The 15721-nt window shown below is 43.6% G+C and overlaps 1 protein-coding gene across 1 annotated transcript in view; it reads left to right on the top strand.

Moving 5' to 3' along the window:
* Positions 1 to 15721, top strand: part of LOC144686962 (dynein regulatory complex protein 11-like) — a 378502-nt gene that overhangs the window by 23486 nt on the left and 339295 nt on the right. Inside the window, exon 2 of the mRNA XM_078552808.1 lies at positions 14926 to 15253. Coding sequence (XP_078408934.1) covers positions 14926 to 15253 — 328 coding nt within the window. The remainder of the gene's footprint in view (positions 1 to 14925; positions 15254 to 15721) is intronic.

Raw genomic sequence — 15721 nt, 5'->3', positions numbered from 1 at the left:
TTGGGCCTAGAACACTATCCTGAGGAGCTCCTGCCGTGATGTACTGGGACTCAGATGATTGACCTCCAATAACCAGAGCCATCTTCCTTTGTGCTAGGTATGACTCCAACTAGTGGAGAGTTTTCTCCTGATTCCCATTGACTCCAGTTTTGCTGGGGCTCCTTGATGCCACACTCAGTCAAATGCTACTTTGATGTCAAGGGCAGTCACCTTCACTTCATCCTCAGAGTTTTGCTCTTTTGTCCATATTTGGACCAAGGCTGTAATGAGGTCATGAGCTGAGTGGCCCTAGCAGAACCCAAACTGAATGTCAGTTGATGGCAATCTCACTTGACGGAATTTTTTATATGAAGCCCACAAGGGAAACATGGCATGCAGAGGGTGACTTAGTTCAGTGGGAGATGCAGAGATAAAGTTTGTGACGTGTCAAGCATTATGCTGGCCTGTGACTAGTTCCTACTCATAATATATTTGCATGCCATGAGCATTAATTAGCCTAAAATCTTTTTTTAATTATGTCCTACCTTCAAGGTAAAGTCAGCAGTGCGTGAGAATCCTGTGACATGAATTTTTAAAAGATGGTATGAAGCTGTCGGCTTTGTGCAGTTGTACGGTCAGCGGTGTTTGACTTTACGGCACAAGGAAACAGGTGCAGGAGAATGGACTCTTGCATGGTGATTTAGTACAGGGAAGGGTGAGTCAATGGGTGAGGAGAGTTCTGAAGAGGAATCCAGAGGAGGACAGAGGTTTGGGCCAGGGGCATGAAGGAGTGAAATGGGAAGGACCTGGTATCATGATATTGGGGTGGAGGAGGTGGGGTGGGGTCGGGCAGTCAGTCAAGCTAAGAAAATGAGGGGCCTAAAGGGTGGTGTCAGTACTGTCCAAATGTGTGCCTGTCTAAGGGTGTTGGTTAGCAGAGTCCTTACAGGGCTTTGAGTTCATCTACAACATTTCAATTACCCTTGCTGAGATTGCTCTCATGCATTGTCCTTTACAATGCATAGAAGGGAAGGCCAGCAGAGCCTGCAAATTCAGCCATGTCCCACAAATTGGTGAGTACAACACTGGGCAAAAACATGGATATTCAAGAAAGAGTGAACAAATAATACAACATTGTTTCTTCCACAATAAAGGAAATGTCCCTAAGTCCCCTGTAAACATTAATGTGTTCCAGCCATGAGGTGTGCCAGTACATTTTAGCTCCCTGACTAAGCTGGTCTTAAAAAGTAATGATGACGCACCCGTGAATAAAGTGAAACCAGCGTACTGTGAAATATTTACAAGTGAAAAATACCCGTGCCACCTTTGTACTTGCAAGCCTTATGTTAATGGCAACGGAGTTGGGCAGGAAAGTTGTGACCGTGATGCAGAGCCTCCCTGTTTGACCAGGAGACTCTTTTAATAGGCCAATCATGGATACAGCATTGTCAACTGATGGAGCTTTTCACCGCTGAAATGCTTCCCCCACACATCGAATGTGTTTTGCATGCACGCCACTGGCATTTAGAATTTTAACTATATTTGTGTGGGAAATGGAAAAAGAGAGAAGGTGGAAGTGGTGCAGAGTTCCGATTGGAGTATCAGGAATGACACAATGTTGACTAAACCTGGCCTATGTTTCTTTACATTATTAAACACTGCTGCACAACAGAGTGTCTGTATGTACATAGTGTTTACACAGGCATATGCAATCGAGGTAGTGGTTGCAAAGCAACTAATAATAGGCCTCTGTTGTTTTTGCATTGGACTATATTGGAAAAATAACCTAAGACCCTGCTTTTGTTCAGAATCTGCTGCTATTGTTTTCCCCCTGACCTGCAACCTCTGAAAAAACTTATCTCCAGCACTTTTCAAGCTTGGCTTCTAACTCCTGGACTCCTCATCGTACTTCCTGGACTACACTGGCTATACTGTAAGATCTAAATCCTGCCTCTGCCTGGTTGATCTCCTACGACATTTAAAATATTTTGGGTCAGTCTACTGCCCTTCCCCCATTACTGCAATGATTGAGAGATTTTAGTCTCCTACTGAGCTTGTTGGCTATTGGCCCAACTAGTCTTTCAGCTTCAATCTGTTCCTGGCCACAGGTTACATATGTATCTGTATATGATGGTGCTCAGAATATGCCAATTGGTTCACAGTAGAGCCGGGCCTCCAATCATCTTACAACACCCTTGTCATTGGGCCAATGCAGTAGTAGGCATGCAATGACCATGGCACATTTTTAAAAAAACCATGTACATGCATCTTTCACTTGTCAAAATGAAGTTTGGGGCCTGGAACGTCAGGACAATCCAATCCCAATAGTGACAGACCTGATAGCCATCATAGCTCAGGAAATCAGGCAGTTCAACATCGACATTGCACCCTATGTGAGACACAGCATGCAGGAGAAGGCCAACAGAAGGAACAAATGGCAGGTATACCTTTACCTGGAAGGCCCTTCCAGAAGAGGAACAACATCTCCATGGGATGGGCATCGCCATCAAAAACGAGCTTGCCGGACGACTCAGCGACTCCTGCTGTGGGATAAGCAAGAACATTATGACAGCCCAGCTCACCCCAATGAACACTCAGCATGCTATTGTCATCAGCTCATACACTACTGCACTTGAGGCAACAGATGAGAACAAGGAGGGATTCTACACTGACCTTGAACAACCCCTAGCCCAAGAGGAGGTGGTGGCATAGTGGTATTGTCACTGGAATAGTATTCCAGTATTCCTATTAGTATTCCAGTATTAGTATTCTAGTATTCCAGAGACCCAGGATAATGCTTTGGGGACGGGGGTTTGAATCCCACCAACCCAATTAAAATCTGGAATTATAAGTCCGACAATGACCATGAAACCATTGTTGTAAAAACCCATCTGGCTCACTAATGTCCTTTAGAGAAGGAAATCTACCATCCTACATGTGTCTCCAGACCCACAGTGTGATAGGCAAGGAAGTAAAAGGGAAAGCAAGCGCCAAAGGAATTCTCCTCCTGGCAAAGTACCCAGAACATGACCTTGCCATCAACAACACCGTGTTCTGTGAGAAAGATAAGCACAGAACCTCATAGCAACGCTGGCATTTGCTTGACTACACCATTGTTCAAGCAAGAGATCCCAAGTACTGATGACAGAGGCAACAGAAGCGACAGGGTCTGTGAACATTGTACCAATATTTAAAAAGGGTGTGAGGGATAGGCCAGAAAAGTATAGGCCAGTCAGTCTGGCTTTGGTGGTAGGAAAATTATTGGAATCAATTCTGAGAGACAGGATAAACTGTCACATAAAAAGGCATAGATTAATCGGGTTAGTCAGCATGGTTTTGTTAGGGGAAGATTGTGTCTTACTAACTTAATAGAATTTCTTGAGGAACTAACAAGGAGGGTTGATGAGGGTAGTGCAGTGAACGTTGTTTACATGGATTTTAGTAAGGCGTTTGACAAGGTCCCACCTGGCAGACTAGTCAAAAAAGTGAGATCCCATGGGATACATGGGAAGGTGGCAAGTTGGATCCAAAATTGACTCAGCGACAGGAAACAGAGGCTAATAGAACCATAGAACACTACAGCACAGAAAACAGGCCATTCGGCCCTTCTAGTCTGTGCCAAAATATTAATCAGCTAGTCCCATTGACCTGCACCTAGTCCATAACCCTCCAGACCTCTCCCATCCATGTATCTATCCAATTTATTCTTAAAATTTAAGAGTGAGCCCGCATTTACCACGTCAGATAGTAGCTCGTTCCACACTCTCACCACCCTGTGTGAAGAAGTTCCCTCTAATGTTTCCCCTAAACCTTTCCGCTTTCACCCTAAAGCCATGTCCTCTCATGTTTATCTCTCCTAATCTAAGTGGAAAGAGCCTACTCGCATTTACTCTGTCTATACCCCTCATAATTTTGTAAACATGGTTATGAATGATTTTGGAATGGAAAGGTTTCCAGTGGCGTTCCACAGGGCTCATTGTTGGGGCCCTTGCTGTTTATTGCATATATTAATGATTTGGACTTAAATGTGGGAGGCATGATTATGAAATTTGCAGATAACACAAAACTTGGTTGTGCAGTTAGTAGTGAGAAGGATAGCTGTTGTCTCCAGAAAGATATCAATGGTTTCGTTGAGTGGGTGGAAAAGTGGCAAATGGAATTCAATCTGGAAAAGTGTGACATAATGCATTTGGGGAGGGCAAAAAAAGCAAGGGAATACTCAGTAAACGGGAGGATATCGAGAAGGGTTGAGAAAGTGAGAGACCTTGGAGAGCATGTCCACAGATCCCTGAAGGTGGTAGGACAGGTGATTAAGCTGGTAAAGAAAGCATATAGAATGCGTCCCTTTATTGGACGAGGTATTGAATACAAAAGCAAGGATGTAATGATGGAACTGTATAAAATGCTGGTTAGGCCACAGCTGGAATTTGTGTACAGTCCTGGTCACATGACAGGAAGGACGGAATTGCTCAGGAGATAGTACAGAGGAGATTCATAAGAATGTTGCCAGGGCTGGAAAATTGCAGTTCTGAGGAAAGATTGGATAGGCTAGGGTTGTTTTCCTGAGCACAGAGGAGCCTGAGGGCTGACCTAATTGAAGTGTACAAAATTATGAGAGGTCTGGATAGGGTAGACGGGAAAGATCTGTTTTCCCCTAGCTAAGGGGTCAGTTACCAGGGGGCATAGATTTAAGGTGATATGTAGAAGGATTAAAGAGGACACGAGGAAATTCTTTTTAATCCAGAGGGTGGTGGGCACCTGGAATTCACTGCCTAAGTTGGTGGCTGAGGCTGAAATGCTCAACTTATTTAAAAGGTACCTGGACCTGCACCTGAAGTGCTGTAACCTGCAAGGCTACGGACCAGTTGCTGGAAAGCGGCATTAAAAATGAGCAGCTAGTTCCTTTTTTTCCTCTTTTTGGCCTGCGCAGACATGATGGGCTGAAAGGCCTCTTTTTGCACCATAACTTTTCTATGATTCTAAACAAAACTTCAAGTAAAACCTCAAGGCATCAAAGATCGCACCAAGATGGCTGTTTTCAGTCAGTGCCTCACTATCAACTTCTCAACCTTCAGCCACCAGAAGCTACAGTGTGCCCACATTGTTTGGTTGAACATTAAGTCCACCATAACAAGCACCTGCGAAGAAATCCTTTGACTCTGTACCAGGAAACATCGTGACTGGTTCACTGAAAATGACCGAAATACAGGTCCTAGTCGAGCATAAGTGCAAAACTTTCATGACTGGAACTTTCACCATGTTTCAAAAGAAAAGCAGCAGTCTTGACAGGTGGCTGAAGGTAGCGGTGTAGCATAAAGAGCACATGGTGGTAGAAAGAGCATGGGAGATCTAACAGCTTGTGACAACAACAACATGCACGGTTTCATCAAAGCTGTCAAGGGTATCAATGTTTACGCACTCAAGGGCCCGCCCCACTGGGAGCCATGCATGGAGGGAAGCTCAAGGACAGAGAGGCGGTCAGTGCTTGCTGGAGAGAGCATTTTTGAAGAACTCCTCAACTGAAACTCTGTCTTCAACTTGAATGTCCTCAACTCCATCCCTCAATACTGCACCTGGCTCCGTCTCGGAGCTACCTAGTTTGGATCGAGGTTGAAAAAGCAATTCAATAGATGAAAAAACAACAAGGCCTCTTCAGCAGATGGAATCTCTGTTGAAATTCTGGAATACAGTGGAGATACACGCTTGCACAACCTTCATCTAGGAAGAAGAGCGCATGCCGGTGGATCTCCAGGACGCTGTGATTGTGATTATATTCAAGAAGAGAGACTAGTCTGATTGCAGTAACAGCCTCCCAGCCGTCTGCCATAGGGAAGATCATTGCATGAATCCTCCTGAGCTGCCTCTTCCCAGGGACTGAGGAACTCCTTCCAGAGTCGCAGTGCAGTTTTCGCTCATCGAGAGGCACCACAGGGATCTTTTATAATTGGGAAATCATCTGTCTCTGTTGCTCCAGAAACCCCCTCCTGTGACACCTGAGGTCCAGTATCTTTACTCTGTGGAGCCTGGTTGTGCTACCCTCCTCCAAAGGGGGCTACAAACAGCTGAATCAGCCTCACTATGCTCCTCCTGCTTGCTTGCCTTGTGATGCTCACTCAGTGCTTCCTGTTCTAATCTAGTTTGTGGCCTCACTGAGGTGAAATGTGTATGTGCTGGTATTTGGTGCAGAGATTGGATGTGAGGAGTCTTCCCCTCCCATGGAGGTCGATGTTGTATCTATATTCTGTTGGCTGCCTTTGCTTGACCCAGGCTGCAGGCCCTGTTGGAGTGACAAGAGAGGAAGATGTTGAGCACTCGGACAACTCAGCAGATGTTTACGCACGTCTGGTGGTGGACGAGCTACAGTGCGTATTGGGCAGGAGACTCTTCCATACCCTTCATCCTGAATGTCCTAATAAGTACACGAACAATCAATTTAAGATAATCAGTTGAGCTGGCAATGTGGTTCATTTTACGCTTGCTAGAAACGACATGCATTCACATGTTGTAACTTGTCCTCTGCAAACAAAAGGACTATGTTTAAACCTTGTGACTTTTTTGAATTACCTGGGAGCTTGGGAGCCTATAGTTTCCTGTTGCTTTCCCATTAGCAATGCTTCGGCCAATCAGTCAACTTGCCAACCAATCAGCACCCTTTTCCCCTGTAGTATAAATTGTTGTGATCATTTGAAATTCGGCATTCTTGCATTTATCTTGAGTGCAAGATGAAAAGCTTTGGCAACAATCTCTCTTTTCAGCAGTACCGCCAAGTGACTGCTCCAAAATTGTTACATAAATTAAAATGGATAGGGAATGAATAATGCTTAAAGTTTAACATGAAGGGTTTGGACAAAGTAAATAAAGAGAAACTGTTTCCAATGGTTGAAAGATCAACATGGTAATTGGCAAAAGAACCAGAGGCGACATGAGGAAAAACTTTTATTATGCAATGAATAGTTAGCATTTGGAATGCACTAGTGGATACAGATTCAAAAGCAAACACAGATTCAAAAGGGAATTGAACAAATACTTGAAAGAGAAAAAAAATCAGAGATATAGGGAAGGAGAAGGGGAGTATGATGAAGAAGAGCCAGTGCAGTCTCAACGGGCTGAATGACTTCTTCCTGTTCTGTACTATTTCATGATTTTATAACATATATCTGACACATTTACTGTAAAATACATCAATGACTATTGTTTCAAATATCTAATTTATAATGCATATGTTTTAGAATATAACTTTTAGTTTAGGGAATTAAAGTTTTAACTGTAGAAAATGGGGTTTCTGGTTGAGAAACTGATAAAAGCAACCCTGAAGTAAATGAAATTCAAACCAGTTTAGAGCTTATTGCACTTAAGAGGTTGCGGCCATGTTAGTTTAAGAGGTTAACAGCTAGAAAGGTAAGATCATAAACAACAAGTGGGCTTACCTAGCTGAAGAATTGGAGACATGATGTGAAGGAAAAATTATTCATGTGGTTTCCCATAATTAAGGAAAGCTTTGGAATTATAAGGTAGTTTGTGTTTCTACCCGGGAACAGGCTGTGTGTGCCACATTGCCATTGAGATGGGTGGAGTTTAGTGAGATACTTTGTTTTGAGTTATCTCTGAATTCAGTTAGGGTATAAACAGCAGCAAGACTGTTTGGAAAAGCAGCTGTGTCAGCTTTGAGTCTTATGTAGCTTGTAGCTCCTTGGAAGTTGAGAGTTAAAGCCAGACCTACACCTGAAACTGAGTAAATATTACATCTATTGTCAATGATGCAGCCTGCAATTGGGAGCTGGTATTCACAATAAAACAAATTTAGTAAGGGGAAAGATTTGTTTAACTGAGAGCTAAAAGAAGAAAGCTATAGAATTTCTCAATAAAAGTCAGATAACCTTATTGCAGTTGCCGTTCTAGAAGCAATCCAGGCTTGGGCTGGCAAATGGCAAGTAACATTCGCGTCACATATGCAACATTGCCAGGCAATGCCCATCTCCGACAAGAGAGATTCTAATTATTGCCCCTTGACATTCAATGGCACTACCATTGCTGAATCCCCCACTATCAACATACTAGGGGTTACCATTGACCAGAGTTGAGGTGAGAGTGACTGTCCTTGACATCAAGGCAGTATTTGACTAAGTGTGGCATTGAGGTGCCCTAGCAAAACTGCAGTCAATGGGAATTGGTGGGGGGGAAACTCTCCGCTGGTTGGAGTCATGCCTAGCACATAGGAAGATGGTTGTAGTAGTTTGAGGTAGATCATCTCAGTTCCAGAACATCACTGCAGGAGTTCCTCAGGGTAGTGTCCCAGGCTCAACCATCTTCAGCTGCTTCATCGATGACCTTCCTTCCATCATAAGGTCGAAGTGGGGATGGTCACTGATGATTGAACAATGTTCAACACCATTTGCGACTCCTCACATACTGAAGCAGTCCATGTCCAAATGCAGCAAGACCTGGACAATATCCAGGCTTGGGCTAACAAGTGGCAAGTAATATTCGCGCCACACAAGTGCCAGACAATGACCATCTTCAACAATCATCACAAACGGAGTGCAGCTGACAAACTGAGTGAAGTCTTGGAATTTGGTGAGAGGGGAGTTGGGAGAAGGAGTTGATCGTTTCCTCTTTCTATCTTTCTCACCCTATAGAAATTGGTCCTTGCTCTACTACAGGTGAGTGTTTGGTGAGTATCTGTTAAGTGGGTAAGTTGTATTCTGTCCCTAAGGTTTAAAATAGTACACAATTTGATGGTAAAGTTAATCAAATATATAAGAAAGCAGCATAAATAAGTGACTAATATAATTAAGTATTAATTTAAAACACATTAAGGATGGCAGGACAGGTGATGTGTCAAGGCTGCAGCATGTGGGAGCTCCTGGATAACATTGTGATCCAGGGCAGACATGTCTGCACTAAGGCCTGGATTTTTCCTATGATGGGCGGGCTGAGCGGGGGTGGGCGCAGAGCCGATGAGTGCCCACGATCGGCTGCACGCCACCATTTTACACAGGCGAGCCAATTAAGCATTACGCTTGGGGGGGGAGGGGGGGTGGGGAGCGGTGGACATTTCGGCGGGCATGCAGCTGACCTGACTCCGGTGTATGCCCGCCGAACGAAATACTATGATGGCGCGCGATGACGTCAGGACACAGGCCCAACATGATCACACATGATTTTATGCATCGGCGTGTCGGGCCAGGGCCCCCACCCCCCACACGCCGACCAGAAGATTCAGCCCTAAGTGTTTGTGGCCCGAGGAACTTTGGCTCAGAGTCATTGAGCTGGAGGCTGAGCTGCAGACTCTGCGACAAATCATGGAGGGGGAAAGTTACCTGTATGCTTTAGACCAGGAGGCAGTCACACCGCTTATGATAGGGTCTTCAGATTTGGTCAGTGACCAGGGACAGGAGGATGTGACTGCGAATGAGGCAGGTAAGGTGGTCCAAAGTGCAGGAGTGTGAGCCTGTGCAATTGTCCAACAGATTTGAGGTTCTCTTAACTTGTTTGGATGAGAGCGGGGGCTGCAGGGTGGATGAGCAAACTGACCATGGCACCATGGTACAGGAAACCATCCAAGTGGGAGGAGCAAAAAAGACTGTAGTGGTAGTAGGGGATAGTATAGTAAGGGGGATTGACGCTGTTCTCTGTAGAGCAAATAGCGAGAGTCCAGATGGCTTTGTTGTTTGCCTGGTGCCAGAGTTTGGAATATCTGCTCTGGGTTGGAGAGGAACTTGCAGTGGGAGGGGGAGGATCCAGTGGTCGTGGTCCATGTAGGCACCAATGACATAGGCAGGATGAGGAAGGAGGCTGTGTATAGTCAGTATGACAAACTAGGCAACAAATTAAGAAGCAGAACCTCAAAGGTAATAATTTCTGGATTATTACTTGAGCCACATGCAAATTGACATAGGACAAATAAAATTAGAGAAATGAATGCATGGCTCAAAGACTGGTGTGATAGAAGTTGGTTCCGGTTTGTGGGGCACTGGCACCAGTGCTGGGGAAAGTGGAATGGTGTACACCTGAACTGCGCGGGGGCTGGTGTCCTCGCGAACTGCCTGACTAGGGAAGCAGAGAGGGCTTTAAACTGAATAGTGGGGGCAAAGGATCAAATTTGGGGAGATGTGGTGAACCAAAGAATAGAGACAAGGCAAGAGAGGGAAGCGATAAACAGACTGTGACAGGAAGGGACAGAAAGTACAATTCTAAGAATAAATGAGCAGATAAGGCTAGATGCTACAAAAATAATAAAAGGACAAAACTAAAAGCTCTGTATCTAAATGCACATAGCATTCGAAACCAAAGAGATGAATTGATAGCACAAATAGAAATAAATAAGTACGATCTGACGGCCATTACAGAGACATGGCTACAGGATGGCATAGATTCGGGATAGTTTCTTAGAACAAGCAGCACATTCTGGAGCCAACCAGAGAGCAGACTTACTAAACCTGGTATTGAGCAACGCGATAGGATTAATTGATGACCTCCTAGTGCACCCCTAGCTAGCAGCGAGCATAGCATGATTGAATTTTATCTTCATTTTGAGGGAAAAATGAGTGCATCCAAGACTAGTATTTTAAACTTAAATAAGAGCAATTATGAGGGCATGAAAACAGAGCTAGGTAAAGTGAACTGGCAAGTGAGGTTAAGGGATATGTCAGTGGCAGACATTTGAAATGATATTTTGGAATACATAAAATATATACATTACAATGAGAAAGAAAAATTCCAAGAAGAGGGCCCACCGTCCGTGGTTAACTAAAAAAGTTAAAGACAGTATCAAACTTAAAGAAAAAGCATATGATTATGCAAAGTCAGAAGATTGGAAAGAATATAAAGAACAGCAAAGTATGACAAAAAGATTAATTAGGAGGTAAACATTAGAGTATGGGAGAAAGCTAGCTACTAATAGACAGATAGTAAAAGCTTCTATAGATATTTAAATGAGAAAAGAGTTAACAAAGTGAGCATTGATCCTGTAGAGAATTGATAATGGAAAGTAGGGAGATGGCAGATGAATTAAACAGGTATTTTGCTTCTGTCTTCACTATAGAGGACACAAGTAACATCCCGGAAATAGTTGTAAATCAGGAAATGGAGGGAAGGGAGGAACTTGGAAAAATTACAATCACCAAGGAAGTGGCATTGAGCAAATCAATGGGGCTGCGGGCTGACAAATCCGCAGGTCCTGATGGACTTCACCCTCAGGTCTTGAAAGAAGTGGCTAGTGAGATAGTTGATGCACTCGTTTTAATTTTCCAAAATTCCCTAGATTCAGGGAAGGTTCCATTAGATTGGAAAATAGCAAAAATAACTACTTTATTCAAAAAGAGAGGGAGACAGAAAGCAGGAAATATAGGCCAGTTGGCCTAACATCTGCCTTAGGGAAAAGGTTAGAAGCTATTATTAAAGATGTTATAGCAGGGTACATAGAAAAATTCAAGGCAATCAGGCAGAGTTAACATGGCTTTGTAAAAGGAAAATCATGTTTAACCAATTTATTTGAAGGAATCATATGTGCTGTGGATAAAGAGAAACCAGTGGATGTACTGTACTTAGATTTCCGGAAGGCATTTGATAAAGTGCCACATCAAAAGTTATTGCAGAAAATAAAAGCTCATGGTGTAGGGAGTAACATTGGTCATGGATAGAAGATTGGCTAGCTAACAGGAAGCAGAGAGTTGGCATAAATGAGTCTTTTGGTAGGATGTGACGAGTGGTGTGCCAGAGGGATCAGTGCTGGGCCTCAACTTTTTACAATGTATGTAAATGATTTGGATGAAGGGACCAAAGGAATGGTGGCTAAATTTGCTGACGACACAAAGATAGATAGGAAAGTAAATTGTGAAGAGGATGCATGGAGGCTACAAACTGACAAAGATAGGTTAAGTAAGTGAGCAAAGATCTGGCAAATGGAGTATAATGTGGACAAATGTGAAATCGTTCATTTTGGCAGGAAGAATAAAAAAGAAGCATTTATCTAAATGGTGAGAGATTGCAGAGCTCTGTGATTCGGAGAGATCTGGGTGCCCCAGTGCATGAATCACAAAAGGTAATGCAGGTGCGGCAGGTAATTAGGAACGGTAATAGAATATTATCACTTATTGTGAGGGGATTGATTACAAAAGTAAGGAGGTTATGCTTCAGTTGTACAGGGCATTGGTGAGACTGCATAAGGTGTATTGTGTATAGTACTGGTCTCCTAAAGAAAGATGCAAATGCATTAGAAGCAGTTCAGAGAAGGTTTACCAGATTAATACCAGGAATGGGCAGGTTGCCTTCTGAGGAAAGGCTGAACAGGTTAGGCTTGTATTGACTAGAATTTAGAAGAGTAAGAGGAGACTTAATTGAAACCTTTTAGGACCCTGAGGGCGTTGAGGTTACATTCAGATCAGCCATGAGGCCGGGTGGCCTACTCCTGCTCCTGTAGTTTACAGCACAGAAAGAGGCCATTTGGCCCATCGTGTCTGCACCAGCTGAAAAACTAGCCACCTAGCCTAATCGCTCTTTCCAGCATTTGGTTCGTAGCCCTGCAGGTTATGCACTTGAGGTGCATTTTAAATGAGTTGAGATTCTCTGCTTCTACTACATTTTCAGTCAGTGAGTTCCAAACCCCTACAACCCTTTGGATGAAAAATATTTTCCTCATCTGCCCTCTAATCTTGCTACCAATCAATTTAAACGTATGCTCCCAAGTCACTAACCTCCCTGCTAAAGTAAATAGACCATTCCCATCCCCTCTATCCAGGCCCCTCACAATTTTGTACATCTCAGCCAAATCTCCCCTCAGCCTCCTCTGTTCCAAGGGGAACAATCCCAGCCTATCCAATATTTCCTCATAGCTGCAATTTTACAGTCCTGGCAACATCCTTGTAAATGTCCTCTGTTTGTTTAATAATCATGGTAGTGTCCAATTTCACCCCGCTGTCTTTCATTCCTCATTCACTCCTTACAACAAAAAGCAATTCAGCTCCCTCTGTACCCTCTCTAATGCAATTACAGCCTTTCTGTAACAAGGTAAAAAGAACTGCACTCCAATACTTACCTTGAACGTGAAGATTAGTGGTTAAGGGGTAGATTTCTTGCCTATCAGGTGGGAGGATCGATTTTGACTTCTGTCCAATACAAATTCTATACATATTCTATTAAAGCATACAAGAAGTAGCAAGGGAAAGAAATCATTGGTGCGAGTAGATTATGGTAGCTGCTAAGCAAATATGCAGATGCAGCAGTGTTAGGAAGTAAGATGGACTCTGTTCTGGGACAATTTAAAGGCGCATTCAGCAAGTTCGAGCTGAGGTGTTTTACACTCCCTAATGCTGAGGTTAAGTTTACGGAAGCTCTATTTGGTGAGTTACTGGAGCAATTTGGAGAGATTTTCTGTACACAAGGGAGAAAATGTCATTGCCTTGTGCAGGTATGGGGTAAGTGCTGTACCATTTGGTCTAAGCATGAAGAGGAGGATGAGGAGGAGGCAGGGAGAGAAGGCATTTGATATATCTTCACAACAGACTGGCTGCCCACGAGCACCTACTCAAACTTGGCTTCCCTGAGGACAGTATCCCTTCCCCACCATGACTCCACAATAATCGCCATCCCATTCATCAGTGACAACCTATCACAGTGACTTCTTTGATCCTAATTCGTATGTTCATGAGAGAATCTAACTATCGCCTCTTGACATTCAATGGTATTACCATCCTGGAGGTTACCATTGACCAGAAACTGAACTGGACTAGTCATATAAATACTGTGGCTATAAGAGCAAGTCAGAAGCCAGGAATCCTGCAGCGGTCACTCGCCTCCTGACTTGCCAATGCCTGTCCACAATCTACAAGGCATAAGTCAGTAGTGTAATGGAATACTCCCCACTTGCCTGGTTGAGTGCAGCACCAGCAACACTTGAGAAACTTGACACCATTCAGGACAAGCAGCCTGCTTGATTGGCACGCCACCCACAAACATTAATGCCACAAATGCACAGTGGAAACAGTGTATACCATCTACAAGATGCACTGCAAGAACTCACCAAGTCTCCTCAGACAGCACTTTCCAAACCCACAAACACTACCATCTTGAAGGACAAGGGCAGCAGACACGTGGGAACAGCACCACCTGGGTGTTCCCATCCAAGCCACTCACCATCCTGACTTGGAAATATATCGCTTTTCCTTCAATGTCGATGGATCCTGGAACTCCCTCCCTAACAGCACTGTGGATGTACTGACACCACATGGATTGCAACGGTTCAAGAAGACAGCTCACCACCACCTTCTCAGGGTCAATTAGGGATGTGTAATAAATGCTGGCCTTGGCAGCGATGCCCACATCCTATGAATGAATAAAAGGAAAATCAACTTGGTTGCAGTTTGAAACCATTGGACACTAAGGGTGTTTACTGACATTTTAAGCCACTGCACAAAGTTGCAGGGAGGCTTGTGCTGAGCTGTGGATTTCAAAGTTGTGAGGTCGGTAAAGAAATTGAAGGGTCACTCAGCCAACCTCTGATGTAAGGCCCCCACGAAATCTTGTATCTTGGCAAATAACTGGAACACTGAAGAGAAATCAAAGTGAATTCTGGATTATGGTGATATACCTTTTGAGTTGGTCCCAGGAAAAGTAAATGAACCTTAAAGATTGCATAAGGTAATGGAACTCTTGGGGTTGGGGGGTTGGAGGGGGCGGAATAGAAAGTAGAACTGAGATAATAGCATACATCTTTATAAACAGTAGTGTCAAGTTAATAATGCTCACTTTGTTTAATTCTGTTTGATATATAGTAAAGTCTGTTTTTTTGTTTAAAAACATGAAATCTTGTGGCGTAATTCCGTCAGTTGATTGTTGGGTATTCAGGTTTCTTCTTTTAACATTAATGGTCCCTAACCAGATCATAACACTATTTAACTTTTTGTGCCTGTTATTCATATCATTATCCAACACTTTCTTTCATTGCAGAACTTACAATAAGATGTGGATTGAGACGCATGAGGCTCTGCATTACCTCCTGAAGCAGGAGATCACTGCCCATGTTGCTAAACCACAGACAGATCGCGTGATGATCTTTCAGATGCTGACAACTTTCTACATTAAGTATGTGCAAATTTTCCGTAATATGGAAGCTCTGTATGACCAGATTGTGCATCCTCAGAAGCGAAGGGTTATTCACCATGTGCTGGATGGAATTATGGGCAGAATCCTGGAGCTAAAGAATGAAATGGTGAACCTGGAGTTCTCAGAGTTTCACTATTGTGATGATGTCCTGCAGGACCTCAAGCTAACCCCGGTAGGTATGGTCCCATCATGCATTTAAAGGCAAGAGAAAGAAACTGATTTGGAAAAATACAATAGGTCTGATGTTTGTTTAAGAGAGACTGGGGGCTCAACTGCATAGCCCCTGAAGTGGGCACAGGGATCACCATGTGTAATCATGCTGTGTGTAATTACACAGTGAGTAATATTCATGCTGCTTGCTCATCATGCTGCCTGCTCATTATCATTGCTTGTCACATACAGTCAGTGCTAATCATGCTGTTCATTGGCTCCACACATTAGCAGGGGCCCAATCTTGTTTATTGCTAGCACTATTTAAAGCTAATTGCTTAAACCTAGCCAGGGCCTCAGAAAGGAAAGGCACATTGTGGCTGCTGGAGTTATTGACACCATTTGGAATAGTGTTGTGGCACAAAGGACAATGCTGACCATATGAGATCAGGTTTTTGCACTGTGCACTGGATGTCTTGGTGGAGGAGGT

The sequence above is a fragment of the Cetorhinus maximus genome, chromosome 11 (genome assembly GCF_964194155.1).
Source record: "Cetorhinus maximus chromosome 11, sCetMax3.hap1.1, whole genome shotgun sequence".
Lineage (NCBI taxonomy): Eukaryota > Metazoa > Chordata > Chondrichthyes > Lamniformes > Cetorhinidae > Cetorhinus > Cetorhinus maximus.
This window is presented reverse-complemented; position numbering and strand designations above follow the sequence as displayed.